Genomic DNA, 18,824 nt, shown 5'->3' on the forward strand with positions numbered 1-18,824 from the left:
CTGAAGTCTGTTGACTCACAGTACAGTAGCAGAATTAATCAAGTTTTGGGCTGCACATAGATACTTATGAACCCGCTAACTATATTTCATTACATCAGATGAAAGTGTTGCATGTCACTAAAGATCAAAACCTAGAATTTAAGATCTTCAAACAAATAGGCTGGTGGGTTGTTTTAATCAGACACCAAAGAATGTAATAAAACAGTTCATAAAAGGAGATAAAGAATATTGGATCAGTTTTTACCATACTATTTTTGAGACTGACTATTGATGACAGCCAATCAAGAACACAGCCATCATAAAGTGATTTACTACATTTTATTGCCTAAATTTTTGAGAATTTGATTTAAGAGGCAAAAAAGGATGCAATGTATTTTTGTGTTAATGAGACACTTCTGGGTAAGATTTACTGTTCAAAAAGGACTGAGTGTTTGAAAAAAATAAATCTTACAAAACCAGGTCAGAGAATAAATGGATGAAGTGATAAAACTGGGAATAATAAAAACACTGTAAAGCCAACAGAGAAAGCAAATAGTAATGGTAAAAAACAGGAAGAGCTACCCATTTCTTTAATACGTCAATATGCACATAACTGTGCTTGATCTTTTGTGTGGTACTGAGTGAGGTTTGACACCACCCTTGACCACACCAAAAAGACTGGCAAATCCCAAAGACACAATGTTGTGACTTAGCAGTTTTTTCCAATTTCTCTAACTCAGAAGAATGCAGGTTACCTTGGGCAGCTGCCACGCTCCAATGGATGATGGACTGCCTCCCTCAGCTTTATACGGAAAAAAGGGGAGGTGGTCATACATACGTCACTGAAGATCACAGAAAAACCGCTGGGTGAGAAAATTATTTCTGTCATCTCATAAAGGTCTAGAAGGTGCATTATATTTGCAAAGGAAGTGGTTAGATCTCCCATAAGCATGTGTTAACCATGGAGTATCTTGTCTGTCTACCAGATAGAACAGTAACCTTATGATCTATACCTACATCTCTTATGTCTGTTATGATGGCTGAATATGATGAAAACCACAATCTGCTTGAGATGACAATCTCAAATCTTTCCTTTTTGCAGGGAAACATCACAGTGGTAAATCAAATTTTAAACATTTGAATTTAAAATTTAGTGTTTAGGCATGATGAGGAGGACTTTGCCTGCTAATTTGGCAATGGTAGAAGCTTTTTGAAGAAGGCAGTTAAAATCAACAAAATGAGTAAAAGCTTACTGGGCATCTTACTTATCTTTGAAGGAAGTACATAGCATGTAGTTAGGATGTGGCAGGCTGACAGACTCTAGAAGTAATGACTTGACAACATAGGGGTACCAAACTGGAATCAAGCAATCCCAAGACTTTCTGTTCTATCCTTCACAGAGAGGCAATTTGTCATTGTTACTCAGTTAAAAAAAGGAAAACAAAACAGAAAGGAAACATGCTGCAACAACTTACAGAGTCTCTAAAAGCATGTTGAAACTCTCCCTTTACAAGATTTTCTGAATTTTTCCATTAATCTCTGCAATGTAGTATTTCAGGTCTAGTATAAAACCAAATCACACAAGCCTTATCACACATGCAATTCTGTCATTTCAATTTTGTATTTCAGTGGCTGCAGACTGTGTACCTCTGAGCCACATTTAGGACATGTAAAATACATATCGAATAAATAGTTACTTTTAATACAGAAGTAACAAAAAACATGTGAGCAGCCTATGGTATGAGGCATGGTAGGCCATTCTCCACATAGTGAACATTCCTTGCAGTGAGCTGCTAATGTATTTTCACTATTGGAAAGTCCTGGAACGGGCAAACACCAAGAATAAATTTTAAGTTTTAGTTTCTGTATATTAATAAGTGGTAGCAGATAGATCAGAAATTCAGCAAAGCCATGCCATAAGAGCTCCCTGTTCATGTATTCAAATCCTACCTGACGAACACTTTGCTGCTTGCAAAAAACTGACCTAATTCCTAGAATGCGTTCAGTGAGCGTTGCAAACGTTCCTTTCTGAAGAAAAATCAGAAAATTTACAAGTCCACAAAGCTTAATAAGTCCAGCTCCAAAGGTAATACAACGCTTGATTTTGCAGAAAGATTGCAGCTGACGATTACTAAATAAATCATAACATCTTTCTTCCAACCATCTTCCACCCACAGTGAAAATAAGATACCATAACTTCTGGTGTTTGCTCAAAGGTTGGTATTTCTCTGTCTGAGATAGGTTGTTCTTGTATTGAATATTCAGAATAGCCTGCCCCACAGTTGCATTCTTGGAATAAATAGTGAATCTCCATAATATAAGCCATAAAAATGCTTTTACTTCTGGTTCAAAATGAGCCAACACCCCTGGTTTAAATCCATGAAAACAACTGGTAAACTGGGACCACACTAGTTGTTCCAGGGCTTTGTTTAACTCAAGAGCATCAAGCTGACTTATTCTGAGCACAGGATTCACACTCCTTTCATTTCCAATGCTGGATGCCATTTCTTCACAGAGAAAATGTTCTACAAATAAACACAAAAATATTTTAGTATAATGGAGCATTTTCTATTTTTATCATTGCTAAAGATTACAAAGTTGTTATATACACTAGGAGTAAACAATAAATAAGAAAAGCTTTTTCAGAATTATGTATTAATATGCTAAAAGTTCTTTCAGGAAGCTTTATGTTAACAGTATAAAATTTCATCTCAAAAGAAGAGAGACTGTTTCTTACAAACAGTAACATTTGAATTTGGCTATAGGGAAGTGTTTTAACAGCTTTTGAGTATTTACAACACTTTACAGATTTAATATTTCACTCTACAAATTTAAAAAAAAAATAACGCTATGCGTATCTGTAATAATCTACTGGACCTTAGCATAGATGATTAGGAAGAATTGTAAAACTATATAGTGTTCTATGGAGAAACAGGGAAAATTAATATACCAACTAAAATCTAGAAGAGAACAGTGGGGTGGATAGAAAGTATTGCCATATACATCACCAAAACTGGTATATATTTTCTAGAGTCTTTTGACAGATGTGGCATTGTTCTACTTGCATAACCCATTTCCTGGCAAGATGATCAATGCATACTAGCAACTTCAACAAATGTTTACTCTTCTTGTTCAAGGATTGCAAAAAACCCCCCAACAAACCAAAACATTTTCAAAAATCACTTGGTTTAAATGTTATTGTATCTGGAATTCTGTGACTAAGGAAATAAATACAATAAATTTCGTAAGCAAAATATGGGTAACACCTCAGTAATGCAAAATTGTGGGCTAACTGATTTTTAGTTCCTTTCGTCCACATAAAAAACCCCAAGTGTTTTAGAAGAAGTGGTGTATTTCAGGTACTAAGCAACATGCTTCACTTTATAAACCAGATACTTTGTATAACAGCCCAGAAAAGGTTAACAGCCTTCTGGAGAAAGCGCAGAAGGCACCGCAAATCCTTATTTACAAGAGGAAAACCTGCTATAATTCAAGATTGCTTTGAATAAAAGATGCCATGTAGGATCCTACACAGAAGTGGTTGCTAACAATGCTAAGAATACTAAAAGAATAATCCTCCAAACCAATAACTGTTTGCTGAGAAACCCAGTTAAAACCATTATTTTGCTTAATATATGCTGTACAACAGTAGTCTCCAATTAACTAAGACTGGCAACATGGGTAGGGCACACAATAGCTCCACAGTTTCTTTAAACTGTTCCTTCCTCATTAGCAAGCAAAATATGGCTGAAGGTAGTATAAGGGCACCTCCTCCTGGTAAACAGCTACAGGGTTTGTTGTATAAACCCACACTGGCCTGACAAGCCAGGATGCGAGGGTATAGAAAGACAGTATATCCGAGCCTGTCTCAGTCACACTTCTGTCTTTTCTGTAGAAGCACCAAAGCACAGGAAGTGCTGTTGGAAAAGCATTATCCAGGATCATCCCCATATCTTACCTCCTCCAGTTTGTGATCAAATGACCAATTCAAACCCTACTGGATCTTGCTGTATCACTTCAAAAACTCCAGCTGAAATGACTGGCCTCCTACCACTCATCTTCTCCTCTCACTACTATTTTAGGAACCATAGCCTCTGATAACTCTCTGCTCTGCAACATGTCATTCTGCTTTAGTTCCATTCACTTGCAACCCCTAAAAGTCTACTGACTTCATCAATCTGGTAAGACCTCAGTCCCTTCCACTCATTTTACTCCCATCTACTAAATTCAGTCACCTTCCTACTAGTACTTTATACAATTCCCAATACACAAAATTACCCTTCAAACTACTGAACTTATGAGCTTATCAAACAGCTTCCTTGATCCATCTACTATTTTCCAACATCAGTTCAACTAACTTTTCCAGCTGTCTTCCAGTATCCCAGTTGCTATGAGAAACTGCTGTTGCAGAATCACTATAAATAATGTAGGCTAAATCTGTGCAAACTTCTCCCTCGCCTCCCATATAGCCAGATGATCTAAAGACACCTAATCAAGTGAGAAGCAGGTCCTCAAGAACCTTTTCAACTTCAAGGAAAATATGTCAAATACATAGAATTATGATGGAGCATGAAATACACAAAACCCATGCATCACTACAAGCTGGAAGATGACTGACTGCATGGCTGCTTTGCAAAATAAGGTCCTGGAGATTCTGGTAGGAAGCAAGCTGAACACAAGTCATCAGCGCATCCTAGCATCAGTAATGCCTACTGGAGTGCATTAGCATCTGCATAGCTAGCAGACTGAAGGATGTGCTTATTCCCCTTTACCTGGCATTGGTGAGTCTACATCTGGGATACTATGTCCAGTTTTGCCTCTTTTCTATCAATATTATAAAAGAAATGTCAACAAACTGAAAAAAGTTCTCCCTTTTAAAATTACTTCTTCCATACAAAACGCTTTCAGAAATTTGTAGATTTTTCAGTTTGTACTGTCTCTCAAAAATAGTAGACCTACAGAAGGAATAAATGAGAAATATTCTAGTTTAAGACTAGATAAAAAAACACACCCTGTAACCGTCAAAATATTTAACTTGTACTTTTAAATGTTACTTTCGCATTTGATATTCTGCTGAGCTACACAGACTATAAAGAGAATGTTTCTTTTCCTCCATGTTTCTGCATTAAATTCTATTTTTCATGTCCTTACTGGTTTAACCCCCTTATTTGGTCCATTTGATTTTTTAAAAAAAAACCTTAAGAATTCAGAATTGTAGACACAGTAATGAAACAGAAAAATATCAATGCTCAGTTAAGGATGCCAATAGGCTTAGCTTATATTATCAGATTTTAACAGTCAAAAGTCAGGTGAAGATTACATAATAAACTCTATGTATGATTGACTTGTTAGGTAAATACACTTAAAGACAAACACTGAAGACTACTACTTGAAACGTTCTCACTTGATTTTATATCATCACAGATATTGCAAAGAAAACCTTAAAATTGCCTCCCAGAGAAAACCCCACAGAACATTTATTTCTGAAATAACCTACAGTTGTTTTGCTTTCTTTTTTTAAACTAAAAAAGTTAACAATGCTACTTGTACAGTTCACTCTGCAACAAAATTAAATGATTATTGTGCATCACCAGGGAAAAGTGAATGTCTTCTGGTATATGTTAGTACTGTTATTGAGCATTGTACAAATTATGAATGAATATATTTTATTTGGAAACATGATATTGACAGAAATCTATCAATAGTAATGTGAGTATTGTCAACAGTCTGTCAATATTAATGTAATTATGATTAAGGGGATAACATGGATTTTAGCTGTAATACCAAGTAACATCTCCTGCATTGCTACTATCAATATAAGCATTATTATTGACCTGTTCTGGGACTATCAGTAACAGATGTATTACAATCAGGCATATTTGTCAATGCATTCTGCCCGCAAAAATTCTACATTTAAATTTACAGGTCTGTAAACTTTGCCTGCAGGAATACACAAATCCACGTAACCTCTAGAGTGCCAATTTTTTCCACAGGGCTATTCCATTGTGGATGAGTAATCAAGGAGTTTCTACTGTCTCACTGCTCCTGCAATTGCATTCTCTGCATTTCTAACATAATCCTTAGAAGACAAAATATTGTATGCAGAAGCTTCAAACTATTTCTAAGTATGATTTGTCAAAACACTTACTGGGAAGTGCAAATAATTTTTATTAAATAAATGAAATTCATTCCTTACTGCTCTAACTTAAAATAGCATTTAGGATGCAAGACATTGCACCCCAATTCACTTCACCAACCCAACACAAAACTTTCAATGCCTCTTCAGGTTAGGATCATCAGTAACTTTTGTGTGGGTTCTCTTCAATCATCCAACTCATTAATACCTGTTCGTCTTGACAGAGTAGTAATTACCCTGTAAAGGCAATTTTTCAACTTAATGCTGATAATACCAGAATCTAATGGAGACAATATCAATATCATGTTTCCCTAGCTTGCTTATGTAGGGGAAAAGGCTTCATTAAAATCAAGCTGTATTGTGCCTAAAGTTTTCCTCTTACTTACTAAGCCTGTCACTCTTAAGAGGAGAAACAGATTGAGGTTTCTTACAAACAGGTCAAGTCGAACCATATTGGTTGTTTTAAAATTTCTTTTTAGCACATATTTAGGTAAAAATAATTGCTCAACTATTTACTCCTGAATCTCTATTTGGAATAAAAATGGAGAGCTCCAACAATTTTCTTAATAAAAGAATAAAAAGACAAAACCACACACACACAAACCCATTTTGCTGGCTATTTTTACCCACTGAGACATTAAATAAACAGATAAAATCAGTGGTGTCTAATTCCTCAGTCTTTCTAGGATGAATTTTACTCAGATTTGCCACTTGAGCACATCTATATTAAGATTCCTTAGGCTATTCTTTATGTGCTTATGTTCCACTCTTATTTCCTGTCTAAGATTAATTTTATGAAGTAACAGGTCATAATATATCTTTTACAAAGTATGAAGTAAAGAATCAGTCTTTGAAAATCTGTTACTTGTTCTTTTTCCCAGTTGTTTTTGTTGGTTGTTTTGGGTGGGGTTTTTTTTGTGAAAATATATTCCATATAACTGTTCTTTTCAGTTTTTCTCAATAGAGAATATTTAAACATCAATTTGAAATCAATATACTTTAAATATATATCTATCAAGTTAATTTTAAAATCTTCCTTTACATTAATTCTCATAATAAAACACAGAACCTGAGCCCCAGCAGCTCGTTTTACCATTAGTTCTCGTATCTTTCTTGCTCATGTAGTGCAGAGAGATACATCCTCAGATCCAAGTCTAACTGGGAGCTCCAACTGTGCTCTCTCTTAGTCACTGCAGAATTAACTTATCGCTACATAATTACCTCAGATAACCTTACAAAAGATGGATTTTGTATTACTGTATGGATTGCTATATACTTTAGGAGGTAACTATAATTTTGTAAAGAACCAACAGATTATTTATCCATTTGGAATAACTACTAACACTAATTGAAAAATCAGTAACACTCTGCAATCACAGAAAATATTATGAATTTTTAATATTCCTGAGAGGCAGGATTATTTTTAAAATTTAGAAAATAAAGGAAAACATTGAATAACTGACTGTGCAAAATCAATCCCACAGATAAAATTAAAGTTTGCATTAAGGAGGTTAAATGAGCAGCTAATAACAAGCCCCAGTATCCTGAATTATACAGATCTATTCAATGTCAGAAGATGAAGTGTAGGACAAAGATACCTTCAAATCACAGGTTGCTTTTCCAATTTTAACTCTGTAAACTTAGATTTAGTAAAATAGGATACAAGAGATTAGCCACTGCTGAATGCCTGAAGACAGCAAGAAAATGTAACAATAACCCATTGATTTATCTTCCATAAGCTACCTGACAGAGTCAAAATATTAGGGCTTCAAGTTACACAATCAAAACCAGCTCAGAAGAGCCAGAATGATGCAATAGTAATGAAGAGCAGTAGGAAAGCACTGCACTGTTAGAAGCTGTACATCAGTAATTTCTGTCAGTATCTGATGGAAACTGAAAATCCCATGTCAATGTAATACATTCTCTCAATGAATGCTAGCAACCAAGACTATTACTGGCTACTGTTAAAGATACTCCAAATGCTAAGAGCTCCCACCGACTTCAGAAAAATTGGTGATCACTCAGCACTTTTAAGAGACACGTTATTAAATTCAGTCTGATAGACTAATTACTGCATTACTAATAATTAAGATAACACCTTTTAAAATGTATGATGTTAAATTTAAGGCTACAAAAGCTCAATGTACATTTGTATTCCATGCAGCATAAAGAACATAGAGAGAATCCTCCTCCCAAGTTTTTAGATATGGCCCCAATTTTAATGTATTAGAATAAATAGGAATATAAGCATGTAACAAGTCAAATGTTCAATCACTATCCTTCTTTATGCCATATGCTGTTCCTCTTCTTCCCCCATCTTATTTACTCTTGACATCCTTTTCCTTAGCATGTCAAATTGCAAAGTCCTCTAAAAGGATGTGTCAATTCCACTTGTAAATTCCCATTCTTTGCTGTAGTAAATGAAATCCAGCTGTTGTTACTTTTAATTAAACCAGTGATAAAAGAATTCAAAAGCTCAACAAATGAAAGCTGCATCGTAATTTGAGACTTTAAATAAATCAATTCAAAAAATACCTTGAACTCTAAGCTGAAAAGCAAAATAACGTGCCCAATACACAGTATTGACTCTCTTTGGAACTAGATAATGGGAATTACCAAGTTGCTAAACAAAAATAGCTGGAGGGCTTCTTGGAGTAGTTTGACAGTGCTACAGTTGTGATGTTTAATTAGGAAGAAACAGCCCCTTGCAAGGAAGTGGCTTATGTGGGGGGAGAAGATGGGCTATTCTCTGGCAATATGTCTGACTAAACCTTTATCAAGGGGTATAAGCGCATGGGAAAGATAAAATAACTCCTATGCTATAATTGTAGCTCTCAACTATTGATCACATCATCAGATGACAGGGAGACCCTTGCGTTTGAAGAGATTTTGGCTATGATGATGATACAAAGATCTGATACAAGGATGGATAACTGAAAGTCATATTGCATTGCATGCGTAAAAGTGAAAAGGATGCAAAGCTTAGTAGATGTGTCATCCTTTGTGTTAAAAAGGTGAAACATCACACTGTGTCAGAGGTATGCAGCTCCTTTTCAGAAAGGTTCAAAGACAGAACATGAATGCGTGGCTGTGAGCACACTATGGGCAGTTACAGCCATAACTCTTCATTTGCGGGTTACTGTTACTTACCTGAAAAATTGACCTTATGCCCTGTGACATACTTAATATCTGCTTTGCACTGTTGTAAGTGCACTGTATCTCACATAAGTCTATATTCATCAAGCACAGTGTCAACCTCAATTTTATGCATTTTTTCTATATTCCTCCTTATTTTTATTTGATTCAAAACTACTTTAAAAAAAGTAATTAACTTAAATTCCCATTTGACAGCTGTGTTTCTGTTCTGCTCCTACCTGTCTGATCCATATGAATGGATCATCAGACAGGTATGGTGATGTCAGGATGAAAATTGAGAAGATATGTAGAAAGGATTCAGAAGCAATGTCTGTTCCATACGCACAGATACAATTTACCACAGATGACATAACTCTCAAATTTTGCATTTAACGCCTTAGTCTCATCATTTGTGAAACTCAGTCATTGCCCAAATTTTATTCCAACTTTCTCCCTTTTTACATATATATGCACACCAACTACACAATCATGAATAATCAGACATGCAAATGTAACAATGCTGATCCAAGTACTGAACTGCAGGAACATAAGGTCTTTTACCTTTTTATTAGAAATACTTAAGAGAGAAAGGCATGCCTTAAATGCATAGCTAACTCATAATTAAACTCTGTCCACATCTGTAGCAAAATGAGAACTGTATGCAAGAAAAACTTTGTTACAGACTATCTATTTATGGTATGCTTAAACCAAGAATGCCCTGCATCAATAGAAAAAAAAAAAAAAAAGCGCCTGCTCACTGCCAGTTTTAAGTTTTGGCTTTGTATTATATGGCATAATTAATTAATACTTGGATCCAATTATAATCCAAGTCTCTCAACTGGTGAAAGGATAAAGAACAGTTCTTTATCTGCCATGTGTGTCTCATATTTTAGCCTTGTGTTACATAGAAACATAAACTGATATAATTTCTGACAACTACAGTCACTCCCTGCCATTTTCCTTTAACTGTGTATTGCCACCTTTTCTTACAGACTAGTGACAATTTTCATTTGACCCTTTACTGATTTGTTCTTGTATGTTAAACTGGCAGAAAACAAACCTGTTCATTTTTCTGCAGATTCAGTACACAAACAGGTCAGCACAGCATCAGGTAAGATGTGTCCAGTACCAGTAAGAGCATCAGGACCAGGAAAAACAGTCATGAAACTGGCTGCCTAAAATCTTGACAGTTTTATTACTTGGTAAATACAGTAACTTTAAGTACACATGGGAAGACTGATATACTTCCATCACACTCACATCTAGAACTTAATTAGCATTTTAGAACACACTGGTACACATATTATTATAAGTAATAATTTAGTTTAGAAGAGAGATACTAATTTTCTTAGTAGGCAGCTTAAGCTGTGCACTGTGACAGCTTCTACAATCTGCCTGCATTTCCAACATGAATTCTCCTTCATTATTTAGTTATGCCCCACAATGTCATGGCCTACATTAACTAACTTTCCAGGAAAATTTCCTTTTGCCTTGCCAGCCCCTTCCTGTGGTATGTCCTGTCAGCTTCTCTGCTTATAGAATTAATACTTTTAAATAACAGTATTTTTAAAATATTTCTTAAGTTTTCTTACAACTTATATTTGGATTATTTCCTTTCTTTTCCAACCCCACTGGCAACATTAGCAAAAATGGAGACGGTGAAGATAAGCACTGGCAGGGACAGCATTTTTAGAGAGGTTGCTCTCAAGTAGCTACAGACACAAAATGGTATTGAAGTGATTCAACTTACTTCTAAATGCAAAAAATATCCACAGGTCCTTTCCTGCAGGGAAAGGAGAAGGTGCCCATACCCAGTCAGAATCAAACTTGATTCAAGAGCTGCACCACTGTTACAGTTCCTTTATCTTCCCATGTCATGTATTTGTCATCTTTTTAATTCATCTCAAAGCTTTGTATTTCTCTTAGTTTTCACCCATTCTTCCTCTGACAAATCTGCATTTCAGTTCTTTTTGAAAACAGCCTGAAATAATTTTCCAATTTCTTGCAAACCATCTCCAAACCCAAAATACCTACCACCATATCTAAGAGGAGCATGTTACAAAGAGATAGCATCCTTTCTGTTCTCCTTCTCATTAAGATTTTTGTAGTTTGGAAGCAAACTAACAATATTTGTAGACATATAGGTCAGATGTGGCTGCAGGAACCATTTAGCTCATCAAAAAGCTGCAAGACAGAGACCCTGCTACCTTCTTGGTCCATCTACAGCACAATCTGATTCAACAGACTGCAGCTTCTTAGCAAAAGCCACCTTTTTATTATTTTTTTTATTGGCTGTTTTTAACTTTACCACTTAAGAGTACAAGGAGTGCTGTAGAGAAGCTGGTGTGAGAGCATACTAGTTGTAGCATCACATTCTTTCTATTGCCCCTTCACTAGTCAATGTGAAAAAGTATATATTACATTAGGTCTCAAAAGGAAAAAAACCTCCCCCCCAAAAAAAAAACCAAACCCCCAAACCAACAAAAAAATCCCAAAACAGTATAAGCAGTCTGCCTAAAAGCACCATACTGAAGCAACCTTCTGTTGCTGTCCAAGAGATATAACAACTTGTAGGGGCTGTCATCATTAACAGCATCACAGTGAGTTGAAGTCTATTAATATTTTCAGTTGTACACAACTTGCCATGGCCTAGGTTAAATTCTCTCTATACATGCTTCAGAAAAAAGTATGTATTCAATTTTCTTCCTGGAAAGTTAGCATCTGGAAACCAGACCTTGATAGAGAGAAATTTGCATTAGGGTATTCTAGTGACTTGATTTTAATCGACAAAATTATCTTCGAACTGCGCACATTAGATTCAAAATGTAAAAACGATGTATTTGTGCTTGTATCTTATGAGTTGTTCAGCTTAGCATATACTAAACATATGTATGCAGAGAGTTAAGTGTATTTACGATGTGAAGGACCAACAGACATGTTCCAATATTTATAGCATGTAGGTGTTTGTGATTTAAGGACAAATAAGCCTTTCTTGAACCTTTCAAGCAAAGAGGTCTTTTTTTGCAGTCATTTTAAAGTAGTATGGAGTGGTTTCTACCTCTGAATTTCCTAGAACATGCTTGAGTCCACTGGTGGGTTGTCAAATATTGCTTGTGTATTTACCACAAGCTAAGAAAAACAAACAAACAAACAAAAAAAAGAAAAAGAAAAAGGAAACTTCAGAGTTGACTGTCACCCCCTCCCTTTTTATTTTTTATAAATGTGTTAACAGGGACAAGTAGAAAGGGATCAGTGTGTTTATTGTAAGTTTATTAAGTCCTGCAGGGAAGCTCAAAGCAGGGCCATCTGGAACCAGCTGCCCAGGACCATGTCCAGACAACTTTTGAGCATGTATCTCCAAGAATGGAGACTCCACAACCTCCCTGGGCAACTTGTGCCAGTGCTTGATCACACTCACAGTGAAGATGTGTTTCCTCATATCCAAGCCAAGCTTCCTGCATTTCAGTGTGTGTCTGCTGCCACTGGTCCCACCACTGTGCACCAATAAAAAGAGCCTGGCTCCATCCTCTTTGCACCTTCCTTTCAGGTAATTATAGAGTTACAGAATGGTTTGGGCTGGAAGAGACCTTAAAGATCATCTAGTTCCAACCCCCTGCATGGGCAGGGACACTTTCCACTAGACCAGGTTGCTAAAAGCCCCATCCAGCTTGGCCTTGAACACTTCAGAGAGGGGAGCAGCAAAAGCTTCACCAGGCACATTGTTCCAGTGTCTCACCACTCTCACACTAAATAATTTCCTTATAATATCTAATCTAAATCTACCCCCTTTCATCTTAAAAACATTCCCTGTCATCCTCTCACTACAAACCCTAGCAAAAAGTCCCTCTCCAGCTAACCTGTAGGCCCCCTTCAGATACTAGAAGGCCACTATGATGTCTCCCCAGAGCCTTCTCTTCTCCAGGCTGAACTACTCCAATCCTCCCAGATTTTTTTCACAGGAGAGGTGCTCCAGCCCTCTGATGATCTTTGTGGCCCTCTGGACTCGCTCCACATCCCTCCTGTTTTGGGAGCTCCAGAACTGGACACGATAATCTAGCTGTAGTCTCAAGAGTGAAGTAAATTGGGAGTATCACCTCCCTTGACTTGCTGACTACACCAATTACATAATTATGTCTACTTCACAGAAATTAATAAGACCTCTCCTGAGCCTTCTCTTCTCGAGGCTGAAAAGACCCAACTCTCTCAGCCTTTCCTCACAGGAGTCATGATCCAGTGCGTTAATCATCTTTGTGGCCCTTTGCTGGGCTTTTCAGTATGTCCAGGCCTTCACTATATTGGGGAGCCCCCAGAATCAGACACAGTACTCCAGACACAGCCTCACTACTGCTGAGACCACCTTCCTTGACTTGCTGACAACACTCCTTCAAGTTCAGTCCAGGATGTCATTAACTCCCATTGCCACAAGGGCACATGGCTGGCTCATTTCGAACTTGGTGTCCAACTCAGGGTCTTTTCTTCACAGTTGATTTCCATATGGTTAACACCCAGCAGGTACCAGAGTATGAAGCTTATCCTTCCCAGGTAAAGGACTTTGTACTTCACCCAGCTGAACTTCACAAGGCTCATGTCAGCCCATTTCTATATCCTGTTAACATCTGTCTGGATGGCAGCATAATCCTTCTGTCCAAATGGTAGCCACTCCTTCAAGTTTTGTTTCATCAGCAAACTTCCTGAGTACACTCTGCCTCATCATTCAGATTCTGATCAACCCGGTCTAGTTGAAGATGCCCTGCTTACTGCAGGGGGTTGGACTAGATGATCTTTAAAGGTCCCTTCCAACCCAAACCATTCTATGATTAACAAAGATGCTAAATGGGATCAATCTCAGTATTGACCTCTGGAGTACACCACTAGTTACTGGCCTCCAGCTAGACTATGCACCACTGATCACCATGCCCCTGGTTCAACTGTTCAGAAAGTTTTATACTAACTTCAGTGTTTACTCACCCAATCCATACTTCATCAGCTTCTCTATGAGGATTTCAAATGAGGCAGTACTGAAAGATTTACTGGAACAGTATCTACTGCCATTCTCTTGACAGCTAAGCCAGTAATTTTATCATAGAAAGTTATCAAGTTGGTCAAGCATGACTTCCTCTTGGTGAATCCATGCTGGCTACTGATCCTTTTCTTTTTTTTTAATGTGCCTGGAAATGACTTCCAGGATTATCTGCTCCACAACCTTCCCTCCTATCAGGGATCAAGGTGAGGCTGATCAGCCTATAGTTTGCTGGATACATGTCCAGTTTACTTAAGTATTCTTTGATGTAAGCCTCTTCTACCACGAGTACATCCCCCCTGCTCCAGACTTTCCCCTGGGTTTTACGATTCCTGAAGTCCTTGCTAGTAGGCCTGGAAGTAAGGCTTTCAGTAGCTTGGCCTTTCCCATGTTCCATAACTCCAGAGCTTCTGTTCCATTCAACAGTGAGCCCACATTTTCCCTAGTCATTGTCCTGCTACCAACATATTTACAGAAGTAACTCCTACTGCCTTTGACATCCCTCACCAGATTCAACTCCTGTCAGGCTTTGACTTTCCTAATCACATCTCAGATTCTACCTCTGTATTCCTCCCAGGTTACCTGTTCCTGCTTCTGCATACTACATTTTTACATCCGAGTTTTGTGATGAGTTCCTTGGGCATCCATGCTGGGCTGCTGGCATTTTTGTCTGATTTCCTACTCACTAGGATGAACCAACTCTTGAGCCCTGACAGGGTGATCCCTCAGTATCAACCAGCTTTCCTGCACCCTCTGGGGTCTTATCCTATGGGACTCTTCCTAGGAGATCCCCAGAGAGTCCAGAGTCTGCTCTCCTGAAGTCCAGGACTGTGATCTTGCTTTCTAATGCTTAAACCAGGCTCTTGGAGAAAGTAGGCACTAAAATTAGTAACCGATACATGTTTCTGTCAGTGACCATATAACTTAAAGGAGACACGAGCTGAACTGGAACAAACATGCTGAACACCTTTATTAAAAAATGTATTACCTAGAGAGTATTAAAAAAAACCAACTCTGTCAAAAAAATCATTAAGTATCTAAAACATTTTAGAAGTTAGATATTAAAAATAATGTAATAGAATACATCTTATTCTTCAGTTAGACTGACATTAATCCAGAATTATGTTATTGGTAACATAGGAGGTACATTTCTTATTAGATAAAGTGCTATCTTTCCATTACAAAAAATCCTTATGTTTGTTTCTTATTATTATTATCTTATTTGTCTTATTACTAGAGCACACCATGCTTATCAGCTAACTTAATGAAGTTAGATTTATTTTCAAAACTTATCAATTAGTATTAGCTGGACATTTTTTAAATTTTTTTTTAAGATCTTCTTAATTCCTGTTCTCAGTGAATAGAAATCTCAAGCGCTGTGGGATATTTTAATTATTTTAAGTATTATTTTTAAGAGTAGGCCATTTTTAACCAATATAGAAATAAAGCACAGAGGTAGTAATTATAAGTAATTATAATTACATTATAATCCCAAATTGTTAACTGATTTGTCTATGTTTAATTTACTACTAGTTTTCCTTCAGACATCTGTTTCTCTCCTCTATCCTTCCTTTTCCCCTACTCTCTCTGAAACTTACAGCTTTGAAATTACTTTCACGTGTTTAAAAAAATAGGAGTCTTATTTAATTCATTACAAGACCATTTGCTTCCTGTATGTCCTAAATCACAGTAAGTATCGACACCTTTCTGTGAGTCACCACTCTCTCTAATAAAATAAATTTTATGTACAGTGTTGGGGTAGGGAAATAATAAATTAATCTAATAGGACACAAACACACAGAGCTCTCAAATAACCAAACAAAAAAATTCCTTCCTAAAACTAATCACCCTCCTTGCACAAAACATGTTCCATACATCTAGCTTAACCCTTAATAACCCACCAACATGAACTGGGGGATACTATTCCAGCTACCTGACAATCTTCTAATCAGTAGATGGACATAAAACGCATCTGAAGGCGCATTACCTAAGACATTAAACTTTTTAAAAATAAATTTAGAGAATGATATTTTATATGCTTGTACTAAGAGTTCTTAGGGCAGAGATGAAAGACAGAGCTGATTCAGACACAGAATCACAGAATCCTAGGGGTTGGAAGGGATCTCAAAAGATCATCAAGTCCAACCCTCTGCCAGAGCAGGATCACCTAGAGCACATCACACAGGAACATGTCCAGGTGGGTTTTGAATGTCTCCAGTGAAGGAGACTCCACAACCTCTCCGGGCAGTCTCTTCCAGTGCTCTGTCACTCTCACAGTAAAGAAGTGACACCACTATTATTTCCCAGTGTCAACATTTTTAACATGGTTAAAAGATACTTTGCAACTTATTGCAACGTCACTTATTCAGACGTGTCTAATTTTAGTTATTTACTAAATTATATCCACATTAAAAGTTTAACTACAGCTTTAGTGGGAAGTGATTTTTTTCATTTGGTTAGAAGGATGACCTCCACAAATGAAAACCTGCAAGTATGAAACACGGCAGGCCTAGAAGTTAAAAGGACTTACAAATTGAGGCAAAACTCAAAGCAAGAAGTTATTTCAGCTACCTTGTCTGCAGATTAATACGATTTCAGTATGGTCTGTGCTCAATTTTCACTTAAAAAAAATATGTAAATGTATATGTACATAACATTGTGTTCTGAAAAAAAAAAAGATATTGCTACTTATAAAAACACCCGAACATCCACCTCTTTCAGCCTCCCACAATACAAGACAGGTTAGTAAGTAATAAAGAGGATGTAAATATAAGGCCCTTGCAAAACCAAAAGCTTCATAGCCAATAGCTTTAAATCTATTATACTTTCCAATTCACTGACTCTATAAATTACTTAACAATACAGAGAACACTATAATCATCATGGTAATTAAGAGTGTAAATGCGTAAGCCATTAAAATATTAATATTTTTTGAAATAAAAAAGAATATTGCTGCTTTTTGAAGAATATGTTTGCACAGAAAGACACAAACTTCTGCAAATTCTTAACAATAAAAGAAGACAAATTATTTTCAAAACATTACTGCAGTGCATAGGATAGCAAAAGATTGGAAAAATTTTCTTTACAGAAAAGTGAAATTACTTTGAAGTATCCTGTTCCCGGTGTAATCTCTCATGCACAGTGCTGTTTTTTCTTCACCTGCATCACGACAGATAGAACAGCTGAGCTACTGTCCCCAAAGTAAGGGTTTGTGGAGAATCAAACTCTTTAATTCTGAAAAAATATTCTTAGTAGCAACGAGTGCTAGATCATTAGCAACCACAGTAGGAGCTCCAACACTGACATGATAATCTATTTTCATAGTATATTCCAGAAGAATTAAAATATAAGTGTCCCTACAGTACTCTTGACATTACGTATCCTACTGGTGTATTTAATTTCTTAATAAAATGGGGGGAGGGGGCAAAAATCTTTTCAAAAGTTCATTTTTACATTGCAGAGGTGTGATTTGATCCTCTAACTCAAGAAGAGGTAATAGAAATGGATGACTTACTGCAGTGTGAACAAACTTTAAAGAATTCTGAGGTGTGAACTGTTACTTTCCTTAACAGTTTATTTGCTACCCTAATTGATATCCCAGCAATTACAATAATCACTTCATTAGATAAACAACTGATGGCAGACACCCAAGTAGTAAAAGACAAACTGCTAATGAATAGAAACTGAAGCCTAAAGAGGAAAAAAAGTTTACATAAGGCAGTACTAATAAAATAGATCATAATAAAGAATAAAATTAGTAAGTCTTAAGTGAACACTTTATCAGCAACTTGTTGCTGAACTGCCTATTAATAACGGCCCCAAATAAGCCAGACATAAAGTCACAAACTTTCAGTAAAAAAATCAAACAAATGACTAAATATTTTGGAATCAGATTTTACTACGAACTGGCTATACTTCATCTCTGGCTTTGGCAAACACTTCCTTTCCACTGACACGTCAAACATACTATTAAGAAATGTACTTAAGAGATCGAAAGTAACATACAGTGCTGTGGTTTTCAATATGGACTATATATGTAGAATTCATCCTTCTGCCTAAACATGCTGGCCATTCAGACTAATTGTACATTAATTTTGTGGCAATCCAACAGTTTGTTACTTATAGGCTGCACAAAACTGGATTAAGAGAAGGTAGAGAGAAGCCACTGCCACTCTTAGCAGGCAGCACCTATAGGAAACCTTGTCAGTCACAGTCAAGACTTCAGAGGCCTATGAACGGCTCGCTCTCTCAACTGACATCCGAGTAACAATTTATATGAAAATATCCCTTTGCCAGAAGATTATGTCCTTTCCTCTCTGCAGGCATGCTACCAAGTGCTGTGCTTTCTGCCCTTACACCGTGGGCCTAGCTGGAGACCCTGCAGTGTCTCTGCACGCTGATGCACTCAACAGGGGACAGAACGCCAGTGGGCCTCAGGAAGCTGAATCGCCCGGACACAGCGGGAGGCCAAACACCAGTTTTTATCCACAAGGCCCGAAGGAGCGCCCAGGGCTGCCCTTCCGCCGCGTTCCGGCCAGCCGTCCCGAGCCTGTC

The 18,824-nt window shown here is 37.0% G+C and overlaps 1 protein-coding gene across 1 annotated transcript; it reads right to left on the bottom strand.

Moving 5' to 3' along the window:
• Positions 1-1,493: 1,493 nt before the first annotated feature.
• On the bottom strand, positions 1,494-2,484 carry PEX2 (peroxisomal biogenesis factor 2). The gene has a single exon (XM_010006388.1). It carries the CDS (start codon positions 2,482-2,484, stop codon positions 1,570-1,572), a length of 915 nt encoding a protein of 304 aa, XP_010004690.1. The 3' UTR covers positions 1,494-1,569.
• Between the last annotated feature and the right edge of the window lie 16,340 nt (positions 2,485-18,824).

The sequence above is a fragment of the Chaetura pelagica genome, unplaced genomic scaffold (assembly GCF_000747805.2).
Source record: "Chaetura pelagica isolate M959 unplaced genomic scaffold, ChaPel_1.0 scaffold76, whole genome shotgun sequence".
Classification (NCBI taxonomy): Eukaryota; Metazoa; Chordata; class Aves; order Apodiformes; family Apodidae; genus Chaetura; species Chaetura pelagica.